Raw genomic sequence first — 18,598 nt, forward strand, 5'->3', positions numbered from 1 at the left:
TTCCAGAGACAGAAACACAAGAGGCAACATAAGATGATGAAGCCTATGCCTGCTATTAAATATAAAACCTCAGCCATTAAATGTGCTGCCCCATTCCCTCTGTTACATTCATGATCAAAAATCCAATTCTTTGCCAGATTTAAATCTGCCTGTATTTTACGCTTTTGGAGCAGCATTTAAAAACCTTTAAAGCTAGTTTGGAGGGTTTTTTTTTCCCTTTTCCAGATAGAGCACTTTCATAATATTTTAAAAGGCATATGAAGCTATGCTGTAGCTTTTAAAGTGCTTATTTTATTATGAGGTGTTGTTTAATAATATTCTTCTGGAAGTTAATAAATGATGCACATTTTCCATGACAAACAGACATTGCTTAATGAGTTAATATGCCTCAGCAAAATGCAATGAAAAAGAAATTCACTGTCAACAGTTTAACCATCGCAATACACAGAGCTGAAATGAGACAACTAACCTCAGATAACTAAGATTAATGCATACATGACAAAGTTATAATAATCCATATTTAAAACAAACAAACAAACAAACCCCAAACCAAACAACGATAATTAAATCTCAAGCACAGTTTTGTTTCCCAGTAACAAAACTGCAAAACAAATCAATATTTTCAACAAACAAGTGCCCTATCTCCATTGCCTGTGTGGGGAAACATGGAATTCCTCGAACTGCAGCAAGAAGGATACAGGGGAGGGTTGTCTCTCCCTTTTAGTGTAGAGGGGGCTCCTCCCAGGCAATTGTGGGCAGCTCTGGGTAAGGGGCCAAGTATCCAGTCCAGGTAGGTAGAGACCAGAATCAGCTCCAGCCCACAGGAATTTACGAGGGGACCTGGCAGGAGCCCCTCTTGCAGAAACGCCTGGGTGATGGCTCCTGTGGAGTCACCATGGCAAAAGTACCAGCCTCAGCACTCCACTACTGCCAGCAGTGTTCCGGCTTAGGCAAAGCATCTATTAATTTCAGCACATGATTTGTTCCAGTACAAACAGTGAGATTTGGATTTACTGATGTCTTATTTCATGTTGCGATGGATTTTCCTCATCATATCTCACTCTGTTGGGCCAGAATGCTGGAAAGTTCCCTCTCAAAGCGGGGCAAACCATTTTACACTCATATGAGCTCAAATTCTCTCTTCATTTATACCCACAAACCCTTACTGACCATCAGGAGAGCTAAGCAGGTAGAAATGGCAGCAGAATTTGAGAGTTGAGACTGGTGAGTAAGAAACAGAAACACAACACTATTTCACTGCCAGCTACCGCAACTGGTGTTTAATTTCAGTGGCATTGTGTGTCTAAGGACTGTAAGTGAGCTTTGAAAATCGCAGCCCTCAGAATCTAGCTACAGATAACCATAATCCTATATTCTTGGATGCTGATATATAAATCTATGATATACTTGTTTAGCTGCCATGGCACTAATCAGCATAGCTATGTTGAAACACAGCAATCATTTTTGCTAATTGCAAAGGCAGGCTAGTAGCAAAGTTCAAATGATTAGCGAGTAAAGGTCCTCAGAGCAATCCTGCTTAAAAGTAGAAGTCCAGTAAGCTGCAATTAGTGTGTCTTGTTTTTTTTCATTTTTAAATCTATTTTTTATCGGGGTGGTCTTGAACTGCAGATACAATCACAACGCTCATGGTGATCCAGCTGTATATCTACTAAAGCCATGTTGTTCCTGGTTCTGCCTTTTCTTCTGGGATGCCCAGCCTCGGGGACAAATTTCAGCACCTGGGAGGATCAAGAGAAACGTTTCTGATTAGAAAACACTGTTTGAGTTTTGAGGATGAGAGTGTTGGGGCCCTGAAGGCACAAACCAGCTCGTAATGGCCCTGACCAGCATTAATTTGGACACATTTTTGGTTTACTTCCAGCTTTTTCTTACCACTCTGTGACATCCTGCTGTACTGTTTATCCTGGAGCTTTGACAGATTGGATTATTTCCTACATCAGGTATCTTTATATCGTGCAGTTCCCTAACCATGTCCAGAGTTGCTCCTTCGCATATGAATTATCAAGCATGTTTCCTTTGGCTCGTCTTTGCAGTCTCATACATATCTGAATTGCTCTGCGCCTTCTCTCATCTGTATAGTATTTCTGCTCTAAAGAACAAGGAACATTTTTTTATGCAATTTGAAATTTCTGAAGCACATATCATTAGCATTGGTCCAAAAATGAAATGCCTGTGGGAAGCTGAAGATGAATGAAGCTTGTGCAAAATATGTGCCAGATTGCATCGAATTGCTCTGTAATCTGACTTTTGTTGGCTTATCTTAAAAATCTCTGCCTCAATTTAAATAATTTCTTAAGAATTTGCTGTGAATAATGTGAAACAACCAACCAACCAAAATACTTCCTAGGGAAGTACACATCATGTAAGAGCATTCTAAAAAACATTTATCTAGGCAAGATAGCCCTGATAACTTAAAAAAGAGGGTTGTAGGTTATAAAGAAGATGGAAAAGAGACAACGAACACAAGCTGCAACTAAATAAATCCTGTATGGTTATATAGAAGAGAATACTGAGAGTGTTTAAATGCTGGAGCAGGTTGCCCAGACAGGTTTCAAAAGCCTTGAAGACAGGACACAGCTCTAAGCAACCTCATCTAACTTCAAAATTCCTCCTGCTTTGAATGGGAAATTGGGCTAGATGCCCCCCAGAGCTGCCTTCCAACCCGTATTCTTATATGAATCTCATTCCCTGAAAATGGTCTTGTGGATATGTGGAAAACAGCTATAATGTTGCATCGTATCTAATCTGCGATAGTGTAAATATGTAAATCATGGACTGGAAAAAGCTGAGGAGCCTGGTGGTTTGCAGGGGCATGCTTTGCCAGCCCAGTGGTGTAGACTGAGTTGCTGTGTAAGAGCTCATAACCCCACTCCACATAGTGGTGCAGGTTAAGGGGAGGAACTCCTCTTTTCTTTCATTAATTTGCTGTTGATGGGCCTGCAGTAGTTTAACAAAAGAGCTATTACTTTCCAGCTTCTGCCCTGAAGCTCAAATACTAGTTTGGGTTAGGTTCAACAAATGAGTTAAGACTAAGAACACTTTAATTCTTCTACAGCATTTTTCTTCCCAAATCTCACAGCACATTGCACAGGAAGATATGCCTCATTGTCAGACTTGTATAGATGGAGAATCTGAAACTGATTTGCTCAAGGCTTTGCAGCACATTAGTAGAAAAAATGCCAGTGGCTTTATATGGTCCTTTCCCTTTTGAAATCACTTATTGACTGATGGGGAGCAGGACACGGAGAAAGCAAGGCTGCGGCTCCACAGCTGGTGGCAGACAGGTGGGGTGGCTCTGCTCTGTGTGGTCTCAAGCACTTGAGTCCAGAAAACAGGTACTGCTAAGGTACTAGAGCTAACATATTCCACCTCTTGGCCAGTTGTTGGGACTCACTCTAGCTTGCCAAGTAACTGCTAATCAGCTAGATTTGTCTTGCTTGTTCAAAAGATGGAGAGAAATCTGTCCTGTCTAAGACCAGCCAAAACCACTCAAGTGGGATGTAAACATCTTCAGCCTCTCAACCACAGAAACACCCACACTTCTGCCCTGAATAGCAGGCTCCCTAACTAAAAGATCATACTGTTGTTCAATTAATAATCCTCTTTTTTTTTTTTTTTACAAAGTACTTCCTGTACTTCCATGTTGTAACACCATACAAGAATTGAGATGGTCTCAGGAAGGAGAGGGAATAAGGGGCTGCATACCAGATCAACAAAATATTAGCAATTTTAACAGAATTAGAAAGTCCCCAAAAGTAAGTGTGAATGACTCACCAAAGGTTAACCATGGATGCTGTACAAGGCAGGTGGGGAAGGGCAGGCAGCTGAGCAGCCTTCAGGATGAGACCATTTATTCTCTCCCATTAATGCCTGGACATTATGAAGGCCATGGGATGTAACAAAAGTGATAAACACTGAACACAGTCTCTTATTTTGTCCTCCCTTTTGTGTTAAAATTTGTTTAACCTATGTAATACTGAGAGGAAGGACTGTGCCTAAGAAAGGTACAGACATGCTGCTTTAATGTGTTGGGAAGATATAATTACTTTTCCCTGTCAGAAATGCAGAGACATGCAATTTATTTTTTTTTTAGAGCAAGAAAATGATAATGGATTTCAATTGATTTCAAACATTGACCGCCTCAATATTGATGAACCCTAGGACAATTCATTGTACTACACTGTCATCCAAAACACAGAGGAACTGAACCCAGTCAGGTTGCTGCAGTTATTATAGAGCTGAAAATAGACCACATCTTCAAAGGAAACATACTTTTAAAATCAAGTACAGCTGCTGACACTTGAAGCCATAACAAAATTCTTTATTTAATGAAGCCTTTCATCAAAATATGACAAATTCAGATGATTGGCACTTTGCAAGATCATGGGTAGGTACCTTTGCTTTCTTCATTAGAAAGCAAATGAAGGTATGCAATGGGATGACAGCAAAGATGTGGGCTGGATACAAGCTGGTAGACCTCCCAAGAGCTTGGGGATTTTCCGTGTGTTTTACACTAAGAAACATGAGCACAGTATATGGCTTTGCTGATAAGACTAGAAAAATGAATTGGCAGACACTTCCCCAGACAGGACAGGAAAGAAAGCAGTGTTTGAACACAGCTGAAATTATAGAATCATAGAATCGGTTGGAAAAGACCTTTAAGATCACCGAGTCTAACTCTCAACCCAGCACCGACAAGCCCACCAATAAACCCTGTCTCTACACACCACATCTACACATCTTTTAAATACCTCCAGGGACGGTGACTCCACCACCTCCCTGGGCAGCCTGTTCCAGTGCTTGACAACCCTTTTGGTGAAGAAATTTTTCCTAATATCCAGTCTAAACCCCTGGTGCAACTTGAGTCCATTTCCTCTTGTCCTATTGCTTGTTATCTGAGAAAAGGGCCTGACCCCCACCTGCCTACAACCTCTTTTCAGGTAGTTGTAGAGAGCAATAAGGCCCCCCTGAGCCGCCTCCTCTCCAGGCTAAACAACCCCAGTTCCCTCAGCTGCTCCTCACAGGACTTGTGCCCCAGCCCCTTCCCCAGCCCCGCTGCCCTTCCCTGGACACGCTCCAGCCCCTCGACGTCCCTCCTGCAGTGAGGGGCCCAACACTGAACCCAGGGTTCGAGGTGCGGCCTCACCAGTGCCCGGTACAGGGGGCGGTCACTGCCCTGGCCCTGCTGGCCACACTGTTTCTGACACCAGCCAGGACGCTGCTGGCCCCTTGGCCACCTGGGCACACTGGGGGCTCATGCCCAGCCGGCTGTCAGCCAGCACCCCCAGGCCCTTTCCCACCGGGCAGTTCCCAGCCCCCTGCCCCAGCCTGTAGCGCTGCCTGGGGCTGGTGTGACCCACGGGCAGGGCCCGGCACTGAGCCTGGTTGAACCTCACACCACTGGCCTCGGCCCATCGGCCCAGCCCGCCCAGATCCCTCTGCAGGGCTGCTTTAATAGCCGATCACAGAACTGATATTTAAAGCTTTCTATATTCATCTAATATTTTTAGTTTCAGCTAAATACAAGGGAATTGAAAAGAATGAAGAAGTAAGGCCATTTCTAGTGATCAAGTAGTTGAAAGAAAACCCTTTATTCTCAAAATAGCTGCTCTTTATTCATTTACATGATCTGGTCCTTAAAGGTGAGAAAGTACTGAACTAACAAAAAGCGTTCGAAAAATTATGTTCAGGACACTTTACTGCTTTTTTTTTGATGGGATCAGTAGCTGTAAGAAAATATGGATGAGTCAGGTCTGAAATACTCAATAGGTTTGTTTTGTGTGGGCAAAAAAGAATAACCTTGCCATTTCAAATTAAAGAACCAATGTCTGTCATTACTAATAAAAATGTGGGCCTTATCTGTTCAGATCATTGGCTCACAAAGAGTATATAACTACATCCGTATCTCCTTCATCAAACATTGAGTGAATTATGGTCATAGAAATATTAAAGCAATTAAAAAAAATCAAGACAGAGGACTTGGTTTCTGAGCTGGAATTGGTGTTTATAGGTAACACAAAAAGGGGTATCAGGACTTTGCAGCATTTCTTGTGCAGACAGCTCCATAGGAGCACACCAATACACTAGATGGCATTTTACTTTGTAGATATGCCTGGGCATCTGAGAGGTTTCAAGCTGAGGTGACTGTGGCCACTGCATAGTTTTCCTTGGGGGCAGAGGTGAAAGAAACATAAAGAAAATGCTTACACGCATTTCCCTGCCAGGAATCTTGCTTATTGACCGTGCACTGAATTTGGATGACTGTTTCTAAAGGACTCTTTAAATGAGAGAGCAAAGCCACCACAAAAACTGGTATCTGGAAGCTGAAGCCAGAAAAATTCAAACTGGAATTAGGGCACATTTGTTTTAAGCCAGGCTGACTCATGGGCTGGACAGCCTTCCAAGGAACTGTGGAGTTTCCAGCCTGTTTGAGGACATCAGAAAATGGCTGTCTTTCCAGAAGCTATGTGGTACAAGTTTGGGTTTGCTTTGGAAGCAGCTGGGTGCTCTCCAGTGGCCTATGGCACACAGGTCAGAGCTAACAGCCCAATGGCCCCTCTAATCCCAGCAGATCTGTAAGAGCACTTCATGATCAGGGGCTGAGGAAAGCAGAGTGGTGATGACTGCTGGGGAAAGGACCCAGCCGGAGATAACGTGTCCACCCTGACCCATACTTGGCATTTCTACAGTAGAAGCAGCAACAAAGAGGTGACTCCAGAGAACGATTCACCCCAAACACCCACCTCTGGTGGGACTAACTCTGATAAATAGGTAAGGAGCCCAAAGGATGGACTCACAGCTTTAGATGTGTAGAGCAAGTGAACCACTCCCTCCAGCATTTGCTGATGGTCCTAGCCATGTATCATTTACCTTTGAAGCCAGGCAACATTTAGTCATGTCAGTTCACGATGGCTGATTCCTGTTTTAATACCAAGCAGAGCAGTAGGAAATGCACTCAACACTTCTTAATAGTAATAGTAATAATAGTAATAGTATTAGTAATAGTAATAGTAATAATAATAATAATAATCTTAAAAGGCATATCTAGTTGCTCATGGCTATTTTTTACTTATTATATTTTATTTTATTTATTAGGAAGAACAGTAATGTTCTTTGTTAAATTCTTGACCAACAGTTTAAACACCAATAGAAGTCTGAAGCCTCACTCAAAAACTGGCTCTTTTTTGTTCTGATTAGCTTAAGAAGACCACAGATAATGACATGACTATGGCTTATCAAGTATCTGGTTAGCTTCATATTCCAGTGGCAGAGGATGGAGAGCAACTCTGGATGCTATTTTATATAGTGAAATTTGTACTTTGCAGAATTTATTTTAAAATCCTGCTATGCAGCATTATCTAATCTCCTTCTGCTCATCTAAAAATACCATCATTCTAGCATGCAAACCAAATTATATTTGTCTGAGATTCATGAAAGAGGAAGCATAAAAAGTGCAAAACATTCAACACAGATCCAAGCTGTGATACAGATGAAAAATCTTACTCTGCAATTTTTGAAAGTTATTTAATCCAAAGGTCACACACAGTTTAGCTGGGCCCTGAGTATAAGAAACCAAGCATTATGGGAATTTGGTACGTAATTTAGCACAAGGACCTTTATTCTAGTAGGAACATAGCCTAAAATAACAACACAGATCCAAAGCTCTATTCTTTCTTACCAAAGATAATTATAGGATATCAGGAACAAGTAAAAGGAGTTCATTTGCTGATCAGTGGTAGCATTTAAACTAAGGGATTATTAAATGTAGATGGGATTATTGATTCTATTTTTTTTTTCATTTGTATGAATAAGAAACACCTAGTTTTAACACAGCAAACATGGGAAAAAATTTAACTGGCTTAAATTCAGGTATCTGAAACAGTTGCTAAAGCTATGATGTTTTTGACATATGTGACATCAACAAGACCCTCACTTGGTGATCTTGTCATGCATTATTGGCTCCAGCTATTGCTTTTTCACTGACCAGATACAAGTGTTCCCCTTCCCAAATTGCTTCTCTGCTCAGACATGTATCACAGGATGTCTCACTTTCTTAACTTCCAGATGTCATTCCAAGAACTTTCATTTTCATCTAGTAAAAAATTAACCTTTTTCTCTCACTGCAGTTCTGTGCCCTCTCTGCACATCCTGTGACCTAGCAGTCATTTCTGACTCATTCTGTTTCCTTGTATTTGTATCCCAAATAAATCCCATTGCTGCTTCTTGTATAATATTTCTATGCATTAACTCTTTTGTCAGGTTAATTCTGTGCCTTTATTACCGTAACAACCTTTTACCTCCTTTATGCATGTACTATCAACTCCAGGACAATCAACCGTCAGACCATATTCCTTGCACACTGGTCTGATGATGATAGCTCTTTTTAATCCCTTAGCAAATTTCCTTTGTTATATCAGCAGCATTTGTACAATTTTTGTCCAGTTGTCTTATGTTTCCCTGTGTAAAGACATGGTGACAATTACCTACTCTTTCAAGTGCCTCCTTAAGTTTTGCTTCTAATTTCTCTGAAAAAATAAGCAAGAAAAAATAATAAAAAAGCCCTCACAACAACAAATTGTATTAGTTACATTTCTCAACTCCATTTCAACACCTCTGTTTTGTAAAGTGCCATGTCACCTCTTTATTTTCTCCCCTGTTCTTTTCTCCCTAATAATATTCCCTACTGTCTTGTTTTCCCTTTACAATGTTGGGTCCAGTTAAAGCTGTTTCTGTGCCCCAGTAATTTGTATGAAGACTTAGTATTGTGTAGGTGGTTTGAGGTGCCTGCTGCCTCTCTCAGGGCAGCAAGAGATTATGAAGTAGCCACATTAGCACTAATCTAAACCTTGTTGTTGAAAATTAATTGCATGTATGTCCTGTGAAGGCACCAGACAATCTCCAGTCTATATGAAACTTGAATGGAGGTATAATGCTTCAAAAAGGGGGTGGGAGTTGGCGAAAAGAATCATCATATACACAGTGAAAAATGCATCAGACTTTACAGGAGAGACAAGTAAGTGGGTAAAAGATACAATCAGCTTTCACCACTTGGCTTTTTTTCTTTACATGCCTTTTAGCTGTGTTGCTCAGCACTGTGTAGAGGTTTATACACTCTGACAAATTCTGGTTGCTACCTTAAGAGCATTTATTCCTCACGGAAACTCATTTCACATCTCATCAGTTACAGCAATGAGACGGGGAAACCGATTTCTTGTTTCTCTGAGGCATGTGCATGCTGGGCAGATCACACAGCCACAGCCCAAGCTGAACTGGGTCCTGGCCTGAGATCCCCCACAACTCCTCTGGGCTGGGTGATCTCCAGATTTAAAGCCCCCACTCCTTAAAGTGCAGCTCCAGACATTTCCAAAGAAATGCACTGCAATGGAAAACATGCTTTCATTTCAGCTGCCCTATAGCAAGTCAGCAGCAGATGTGAGCATTTGATTAAGGTGTGCTGCACCCATTTCCACATACTGCTTTTTCTTTCCCTTGCACAGAGCCTTGTGACATAACTCAGTATCACTTATGGTAGACTGTGCCTGAGAGATGTTTTGAGACACTGCCAGCTCTTAGACTAGTTTGCAGGGTTTGTGACACTATGTGTGGTGAGTCATGAGTATTTGTCCATGAGCTCTGGTTTCCAGCAAACCCAGAAGCCATGGAAAACCACAGAGCATCACAAGACTCCTGCAAAAAAAAAAAAACAAAAAAACCACAAAACAACCCACCCATAAAACTATCTGTTTACTCAAGTCATGAACCCGTTTACTTCTGGAAACTGCTGAGTATTTTGGTAAAGTTATGGCAGATTTCCAGGTTATAAAAAAGACCCGAGATCTCATTATTAGCATTTCCCAGAAATGCTAATAAAGAAAAATATACCCCTTACTGTGGCATTCTTATTTTCTCATTTTCCCTGCTGTTATATTACTTCTTAAAATTGGACATGATAGGAAAGAGCTGTACAGTGTGCCCAGGGAACTGGAGCAGCACTCATAGCTTGGGGAAATTAAAGGCTACACGTGATATCTATTAGCCCTGCGATACTCGGAGGGAGCACTCAGTGATGGGTACAGTGTGAGGCTTTGAATAGGAACTAAAGGGGAACTAAAAAATGTTAAGAGCATAAGGAGACGATAACCTTGAAGCTTCTCTGGACTAGAAGACTCTCTCTCAACAAACACTGGGCATTAGTGTCCCCACAGCTGCCGTCACAGAGCTACTCCGGCACTGCAAGGCACTGACTACAAAGCAAAAAGGGAACCTGTCGCTCCTGGAAAATTTGCCCACCTTTCTCACCCAGAAATACTGGGTAGCTCAGAAATGCCAGACAACTTTTAAGTGATTTCAAATCGCATTTTTACTGTTGAAAACAACCATATCTACGTGCAGGACAAATTGTTCTGGCGGGTCCGGGAGCTCAGCAGATGAACCTCCATGACAGCGGTCAGCAAAATCAGCCCAGCAAGAGAAGCGGTCTGGGGTCTGCAGGATTCAGTTTCAGCTGCTACAAATACCTTCTTTGCTCCACTACCTTATACTTCCATCTGGTGCCTTTTGCAAGTAAATCAAAGTAATTGAGACTTGTGTTTGAATCTGGCCTACATTCTTCTGCAGCAGAAGGCAGAGTTTTTTAACTATACTGACAGCACTGCAGATTTCATAAAGTGTGAAGCCCTCTCCTTAGTTATGCAAATAAAGCTTTTTTGTTTAAGGTTAGTGGGTTTCAAATTGGCTTCAAAAAAAGTAAACCAGCTCCACGGTTGTAAAACTGTCATGTTGAGAGGTGTGTCCTCAGTGCCTTTACTGCCAGGCATTTAAATAATATTAGAGATAAGTGTCGAAGGGGAATAAAGAATAAAACTGATTAGCTGTGCGTGGCTAATAATAATAAGAATGTGGAAAATATTTTGGAGTAAAATTAATGGACATATCTTTATTATGTCATACATAAATTTATCTGCATGACTTCCACTCATGTTAATGGGAGCCACTTGGTTAAATTTCTGCTCCGTGAGCTGCTAATTCGTCCCTAAGGGATTAAGTTTAAATTTAGACTTACAAAAGCCATTTAATGTTAAAGCTGAAACACTGTCTTGAATTCATATGGTTTTCAGAGAACAAAGGAGTAGTGAAATAAATTAGCAGTGATGTATTAGTGTGAATATTGAATTTCCTAAATTTCGTGATTAAATCGGGGCAGTCATAAGTCGTGAGTGACATCCTGGTTCTGGCCATTACCTGCTTAGCGTAGTATTCTGGTGTCCCAGCACCAGATGCTCCCAAACATCTCATAAAAGTAAGTGCTTGATAACATGTTTATATTCAGCAATTTTTTTTCTAGCTACTGTCAGTATTTGGCTTAAGCTCTGAAGCAGATGTGACCCAGCATTCTTCAGTTTATATGTTACTTTGTGGTCTCCCAGAATCCTTCTGAATTATGCACCACTCATATTTAAGGGTTTAAATTCTATACAGATTTGCTGTGCAAAAAAAAAAAAAATCCTTTTTGTAATTTTAAATTAGTTCACTTTCAATCTCTCTCTTGTTCTTTTCTTAAATAAAAGGTTATTTAGGAAGACCAAATTTTCCTGTAGGTACTATTCACTATTTTCTGTCTTTCACTGTGTCCTCTCTTATTCCCAGTTTTTTTTCCTAAATGAAATTATCCAAAACTTTTGAGCAACTTTCCTTAGAAATGCTTTTTGTATCTTCTCCTGTATCACTCTTGATGTATGTTTTCTGCTTCTATATATATTTTCTATCCCTGCCTGTATCCTTCTAAGCACCAACAGTCAAAACCAGTATAAGTACCCCGCCAATTTATTCAGGCCATAATATTTGCTGTTATTACCTGTTCACCTCTATTCCTGCAGAAGACTGTCACTTACCTTTTTCCTATCACCACTGCATTAAACAACTGTTTTCCTGTAGCTCTTCACAGTGATTCAATATGCAACCTTTAGTCCAACTTCCACCACTCATTTCTCCCTCCTCTCCTCACACACCCAGTGCTTTATGAATAAATAGTTGAGACTACTCATCCCAATTGACTGCTGCTTTTCTAAAATGCATTTGTAAGTAGTTACGTAGGCCTCCCGAAATCCCTCACAGCCCTCTCTGCTGTTAAAAGTATGTTATCTCCTGTGCTAGCTGTCATTTTTGCGACTTCTCTGTTCACCTCCCTTCAGATTGATCATACATGAAATAACACTTAATCCGTGTGCTGGGGGCACCCACAGGTAGCCACTTCCTATGCAGAAAATTGCTCATCTCTTCCACCTCTTTGCTTTTTATCTCTTAACCAGCTTCTAATCCATGCCTGATCTTGTCTGGTTGACTGTTTGCTCTCTGAAGGAGGTGTCAGGTCTTTTAGCATTCTTGTACGATGCTGTGGTGCTGTATAAATATTTATTCATACATGAGGCATTCTGAGTTCATTTTATCAGCTCATAGTCATCTAAGTGTTTTATACCTATTAATTTTTTTCCAATTAACTTTTCTACCACTGAGATAAAGCTTTCCGCTCTGTAATTACCAGGGTCATCCCCTGCATCTTGTTTAAAATTAGATAAAATATTAACTATTATCTAGTCCTAGCTGATGTGGAGTATGCTGTACTTGGTGAGAAAAAATCTCTTACCTTGGATAAGAGTAACCACACTGTTCACAGCCAGGCAAAGGTCTGACCTTCAACGGCCTTCTGCTATTGCAGCCCTAGCCAAGTTAATGCCTTTATGGCATGAGTCCACATCACATCCACATTTAAAGTCCATAAAGTTAATTTTCACTTGAGACTTAAGCCAAGTGGTAAACCAGGCTCTTATGATCCTGATATGTGTCAGGTACTAAGTCAGCACGGCACACAGCTACCTACTTTCAGACAATTGAAAGCAAGTAATGCCAAGTAACCTTCCTAGATATGTTCACTTTAGTGAACGATTTCCATGTGTGGTTCTGAAAATACTGATTTGGAGGAAAGAATATAAAATGCTCTTTCCTTGGTTTTTTCCTTCTTTAAATGTGTTCTGAATGGATTAAAAATAAATATAATGGATTTTGTTCTTATGCAAAAATTTTGCCTTCCTAAACAAGTGCCGAGTGGGAAAAAAGCTAAGGCCAAAAGACTCAGCTGATTCCTACAGGTAATAAATCTAGAAGGGGAGAGACTTTACAAGTGACTTAATTGTCATTTTCAAGAATGGTCATAAGTTTAAAAGATATAGCACAAAAGAAGAGGAAGTACAGTCAGATATCTCAAGGAACACATGTCTCTGTGTTACTAAAAAAACGTATTTCCAGTGGTGTATACTTTCATGTTATATCAGTCCTTCACTGGGCAAAATTCAGTTCAATCTAAGCCTCATTCTTGCAACAATGTTCTCTAGGATGCTGTGGTAGCATCCACATAGACAGAAAATAACAAGCAAAACTTATCTCCAAGTTCTTCTAAATTAATTTACCCACAAATACCTGTTAACACCCCTTTCTAACACACATATAACCTCCTTCCACTCTGCTCATTCACCACTTCTAAATGCAAATAATTGGGCAATGCTGTGGCATTAAAGTGTTAATATTAAATTTATTTAAAATCAGGTCTTCCTGCAGGATGACTGCATGGGTGTGTGTCTCTCCATGGCTTACTGCAGTGCAAGCTATGAAGGCTTCTCCTTGAACCAAGCTGGTACCTAGCACAGACAGCAAAAGCAATGCCATTATCTAAGTCTAGGCTCCACTCTAAGGCTACCCGAACCTGTCTGGAAGCCTAAGCAGATCCTTCACCTCAAGAAGAGTCGTGGCAACAGCAGGCATTCACTTAAAACACTCTGGTCTCTCTCAAATGATAGTATCTTTGCCTATGACATTTCACTGCGGTCAATGATTTTTGCCCATTGATTTTTGCCCTGCAGATGGAACATGATAATATAACATGATATTGATAATATCACATGATAAAGCATAATGATAATGATATAGCATGATCCATATAACATGATAATCAACATAAGCAGCACACATGGCTGTGAGAAAAGCCTTCAGAATCCACGTAAGGAATAAATACCCAAAACAGTACCAAAGAAAAGAAAGAGTGAAAATACCTCATGATATTTTTTCACTGTTTTTCCTGACATGCATGTGCAGGATTTCCAGTTTGAAGTCCCACAGCCACAGTTTCCTCCACAGCGCTGGACAAGGAGGCAGCGGGGGAAGAAAACTACATTTGTCAGCTTCAGTTCCTCCCTTAAATTGACAGAGTAGTTTCTTGGAGTGCAGCTGTAACGTTTCACATCATCATTCAACCTGTCCAGGTCAACTGCAATGCAAAAGAAGTTTCATTAGTAAGGTCTGAGTGGGGCATTTCTCTGGTTTATACTACTCCCCAGGCAGTCAATAACACGAAGTGATGTGATACTGGTTGGAAAATATGTGAAGCATAGAAGTGATTTCTGAACAGATAAACGTAAACCTGCCAATTTTCGATCATTACCGGTGGCCATCCTGGCTCTCATCCTGCTCCCACTGACTCCCACTGTAGAGCTCACACTGACTATAAACATGAAAGGAAAGCTTGCCGTAAAATATTGGCCTGAAAGCTGAAGACTGGTTACTTTATTTGCTTTGTCACTGATATGTTGGACCCTTGGGTAAGAGATTCCACCTCTGCTGCTCTCTTTCTTCCTCTGCTTATACCTGTCTTAGATGATGAGCTCTTTTTTGTTATTATGGGCATAACTCCTTTTGCCTAACTGCAGGCATACAAAAGGCAAACCCTTTAAACAAGGCTCTTCCTGCGGGTCAGTCGAGAAACATCTTTGGAGAGTGAATCATCCCTTCCTCACAAGGGCATTTCAAGGCAGGTGGCATGACTTGCTTTCTCAAGCTGCCTGTCTGTATTGCTTATGGATAGAGTCTAGAAAACTCTATTTTAGATAGATAAATCAATCTAAGCAATATTAATTTCAGCTGGTAAATGCTACTATAATAGGCATACAAATAAATACAATTTAAACTAAGAAGATCGATTGAATGCCAGTAGTTGGTTGATGTTTAAATGCCTGGTATCTCTGTGAGGTATAACATGTAAGCATGTAGTAAAGCCAACCATAAAAATAACTTACAGACTATCAACTGTGAGTTTAAGTGCTGTTTCTAGATTTATCTTGTTAAAAGCTAAAAAAACCCCAAAACAACCCTTCCATAAATGCATTTTCCACAATTGTAATACAGATAAAAGTAGCAAATTTGATGAGTTTTATTTTGATAGAAGCTTTCTGATTTCTTTTCCCCTCCTTTTCTGCTTTCTTCTTTTCCTTAGGATTCTGTCCACCAGCTATGTGTTCAAAAGCTCAATAATTCATTCAGGACTGGAGGACATGTGAACTTGTGTTGAGTTCCCACCCCAAACAGTATTTGCTAACAGAAACATCAATAGGAAAACAGAAACGGCTCAGATGAGAACTGAGATAACAGCGTAGTGTTTATGAACATAATCAGATTTTCATGGGCGTGTTGGATAGCTCAAACATCTCTGGTCCTGAGTGTTCCTATGCTTGTACTTTATTATAAACATGTGAAAATCTCCAACAGAGACACTTCATACCTTCTGTGACTCAGTCCTTGTCAACATGACAAAGTAGATTGTGGAAAAAGCTGTGATTTGTAAATATCATGCACCTTCACATTCTGGCCTGGAGATATTCACAAAGCAGATATGCAAGAGGCAAGGGTACGTAAATGTCACCAGTGCTATTATAGAAAATCATAGCAGCTTCACTTTTCTGGCAAGGTGTTATCTCAGTCAATGGGAATTTAGCAGATAAATTGTGATTTTATAGCAATTGTGATACATCTCACCATGAAGACTCAGTGGTTCTCTCCAGAGAGCTAGCATGTCTCCACAAGAGGTATAGATCATCCTCCTGATAGAAGCACAAAATCAATGGGACTGCTGGTATATATATTCATGCACTGGGAGGAAAATACACTCTGGATGTCCACAGACAGGACTTAGAAGTCCAGAGAGTATCGATTTCTTTGTTTTAACAGATGATATTTTCTTCCCTGCTGTCATCCTCCAAAGCCACCCCTTCTCATTGCAGGCTCTCAGACTAATTCTTCTCACAGGGAAGTGTTTCCCACTCCTCTGAATGTTCTCATCAGGACCTTTTCCATCAGCTATCCTTACCATAGAGCAAAGAACTTTCTGGCTACTATTTATTTCAGCTGGTTGATGCAAAGTAAAAATTAACCAAAAGAAGAAGGCAGAAAATATTCTGTCTTCATGATTAATGAGATTTCTTGAGGGGAAAGCCTGGATCATCCACACTCTGGCACTGCGACAAACCAGGGGAATGTATACTGATATAAGCAGGCTCCTATCAGGACAGGCTGGATGCGGAATAGGATGGCATTTGCTGATGGTGCATCTCTAGACAGAGTTAGAAGAAAATGCTCAAAAGCTTAATTCAGCCTTAATTCCGCTGAGGCAGCACAGGAAATGAGGCTTCCAGTAACAAACTGGTCATTAAAGAGGGCCTGGATCCAGGTCACATGAACTGACATCTGCGTCCAGGAGAAGATGTCTGGGGGACTGAACAAAATTTGCTCTATCACAGATGAAATTTCCCCTCAGGCTCAACAGTCCTCCTTCCTGCATTGAGCTGATACCTATTATCACTGCTTCCTTATCAACACAGGAATGAGTCTTTGTAACAAGACTGGCAGAGAGGGAAAGCACCAGTATTTAAAGGACCAGAGTGGGGGGGCTTTCCTGCAGAGAGCGTATTATATCCATCAGAGTTACACATATTAGCTTCAGTACTTAAGCTGCTCAATTTAAATGGCAAGGGGTGACCTGGATGAGGGCTTTCACTGGAGGGAAGGCTTTGCTCACTAGCCTTCAAAAGCCTAGTTTTAATGACTTTCAGAAGTATTTGCAGGGTCTTTTAGGCTGTAGCTGAGTCAGTACTGTCAAGAGCTGTTGACTTGCTTGAAGCATAGGAAGGAATAACCAGATTTTAGAATATATTTTTTTTTCTGTGCACTACGAAGGAATCAGCTGTTTTCAGGGAGGGCTCAAAACTTTCTTTGGATGCATTCTTCAAGAATTCTAAAATTAACCAGTAGCAAAATACATTTTATTTAGTGTATTTTCCTATGATGAACTACATTTGAAAAACCTATGGGAAACTTCCCAATAGAAAATTGCATGAATAGTCCTTTGTGTCATACTCAAGGCATTCTGATCCTCACATTAGCAGTTTTTGGGACCATTAGCAGTTTTGGGATTTTGATAAATCCCAGACTTATCAACAAAGATGTGAATTCTTTTCACTTCTCCACATCTCAAGTATCAGAGTCCAGGTTGAAATGGACAAATACAGTAGCAGAAAAGCCTTACTTTAGTGATGTTGAAATCATGAAAATAACTATCTTCAAGCAGATAAGGAAAGACTAAATAAAGGGTTTAAGAGATACACAAGTCATCCCCCATGAAAGTTCATTTGGAGGTAAACACCAACACTCTTCCTGCTCTACAGAAGTCCCGTGCTTGGTGGGATAAGGTGAGTATGCAATGTCTTCTGTGAACAGCATATACTGTACTCTGGTAGCATCACACGAACACCCAAGGACAGTTCCCATTGCCTAATTAGCTTTTGACCATGGTTTGCAGCCCCCTAACAAAAGAACACATTTTGCTCTGAACAGCTCGCTCTGCTGAAACCTTCGATATGTATTTTTCCCTGTCTTGGGATTGTTTTACTGTCTGGAGCCAGTCCATTTCCTCATCCATATAACAATGAGATTTTACAGTACAGTCAGTTTCATGCATCACTTCACTGCTGTGACTAAAATGAGACCGAGCCTTGGTGTGATTGGTGTGAAATCCTGCTGCTTTACTTATCAAGGACTGAAACCACTGGAGTCCTTAATTTAAAACGAGAACTAAAAGGTTCTGTGGGCTGGATGCAAATAACTTCGAAGTATTATTACAGAATGTCTGCATCAGAGATTCAATTTAAAGGCAAGGCAGACATAAAAAGATGCACTTGAGCTGTTAGCTGGATACTTGGGGTACAGTGTTTGCCCCTCCTCCCTCTTAAATCCTATGCTTAAATCCATCCTCATTTTACATAGCACTATGGCATGTGCTTACCTTGAAACATTGATCTTAATCTGAGGTAAGCACTGAAATCAGGGACTGCAGCTAATACTGTGTTTTATTCAGAAGGGACCGCCTTAAAGATTGGAGAGAAAACCTTGTGCTGCTGGTCACTGATGAATTTTAAAAAGACAGGTGGTCTGTTAGGGTTTCTTTAACACTTTTATCTGTTCCAAATTCATACATGTGCCTAACATTGTCATATCTGAATATTTTACAACTTTTTTCATGCTTCTGTTACAGACAGGTGGCAGCCACCTTGCCATGGAATTCCTATACCCCATGTCAAGACCTACAAGGGAGGCAAGATGGATTCAGGCAGGTGCAGGTCAGTCAGCCTAACCTCAGCCCATGGTAAAATTAAGAGGTAAATCCTCCTGGAAGCAAAGTCCAGGCACATGAGAGACAAGA

At 40.7% G+C, this 18,598-nt stretch overlaps 1 protein-coding gene across 3 annotated transcripts in view; it reads right to left on the reverse strand.

The window, feature by feature from the left end:
* Positions 1 to 214: 214 nt before the first annotated feature.
* Positions 215 to 18,598, reverse strand: part of PDGFD (platelet derived growth factor D) — a 145,745-nt gene continuing 127,361 nt past the window's right edge. For all 3 annotated transcript variants that reach the window (XM_037378356.1, XM_037378357.1, XM_037378358.1), the window contains 2 exons: positions 14,124 to 14,338; positions 215 to 1,739 (listed from right to left, as the gene is read on the reverse strand). In XM_037378356.1, the coding sequence (XP_037234253.1) occupies positions 1,605 to 1,739; positions 14,124 to 14,338 (350 nt within the window). In that variant the 3' untranslated portion in view covers positions 215 to 1,604. The remainder of the gene's footprint in view (positions 1,740 to 14,123; positions 14,339 to 18,598) is intronic.

This window comes from Falco rusticolus, chromosome 2 (assembly GCF_015220075.1).
Source record: "Falco rusticolus isolate bFalRus1 chromosome 2, bFalRus1.pri, whole genome shotgun sequence".
Classification (NCBI taxonomy): domain Eukaryota; kingdom Metazoa; phylum Chordata; class Aves; order Falconiformes; family Falconidae; genus Falco; species Falco rusticolus.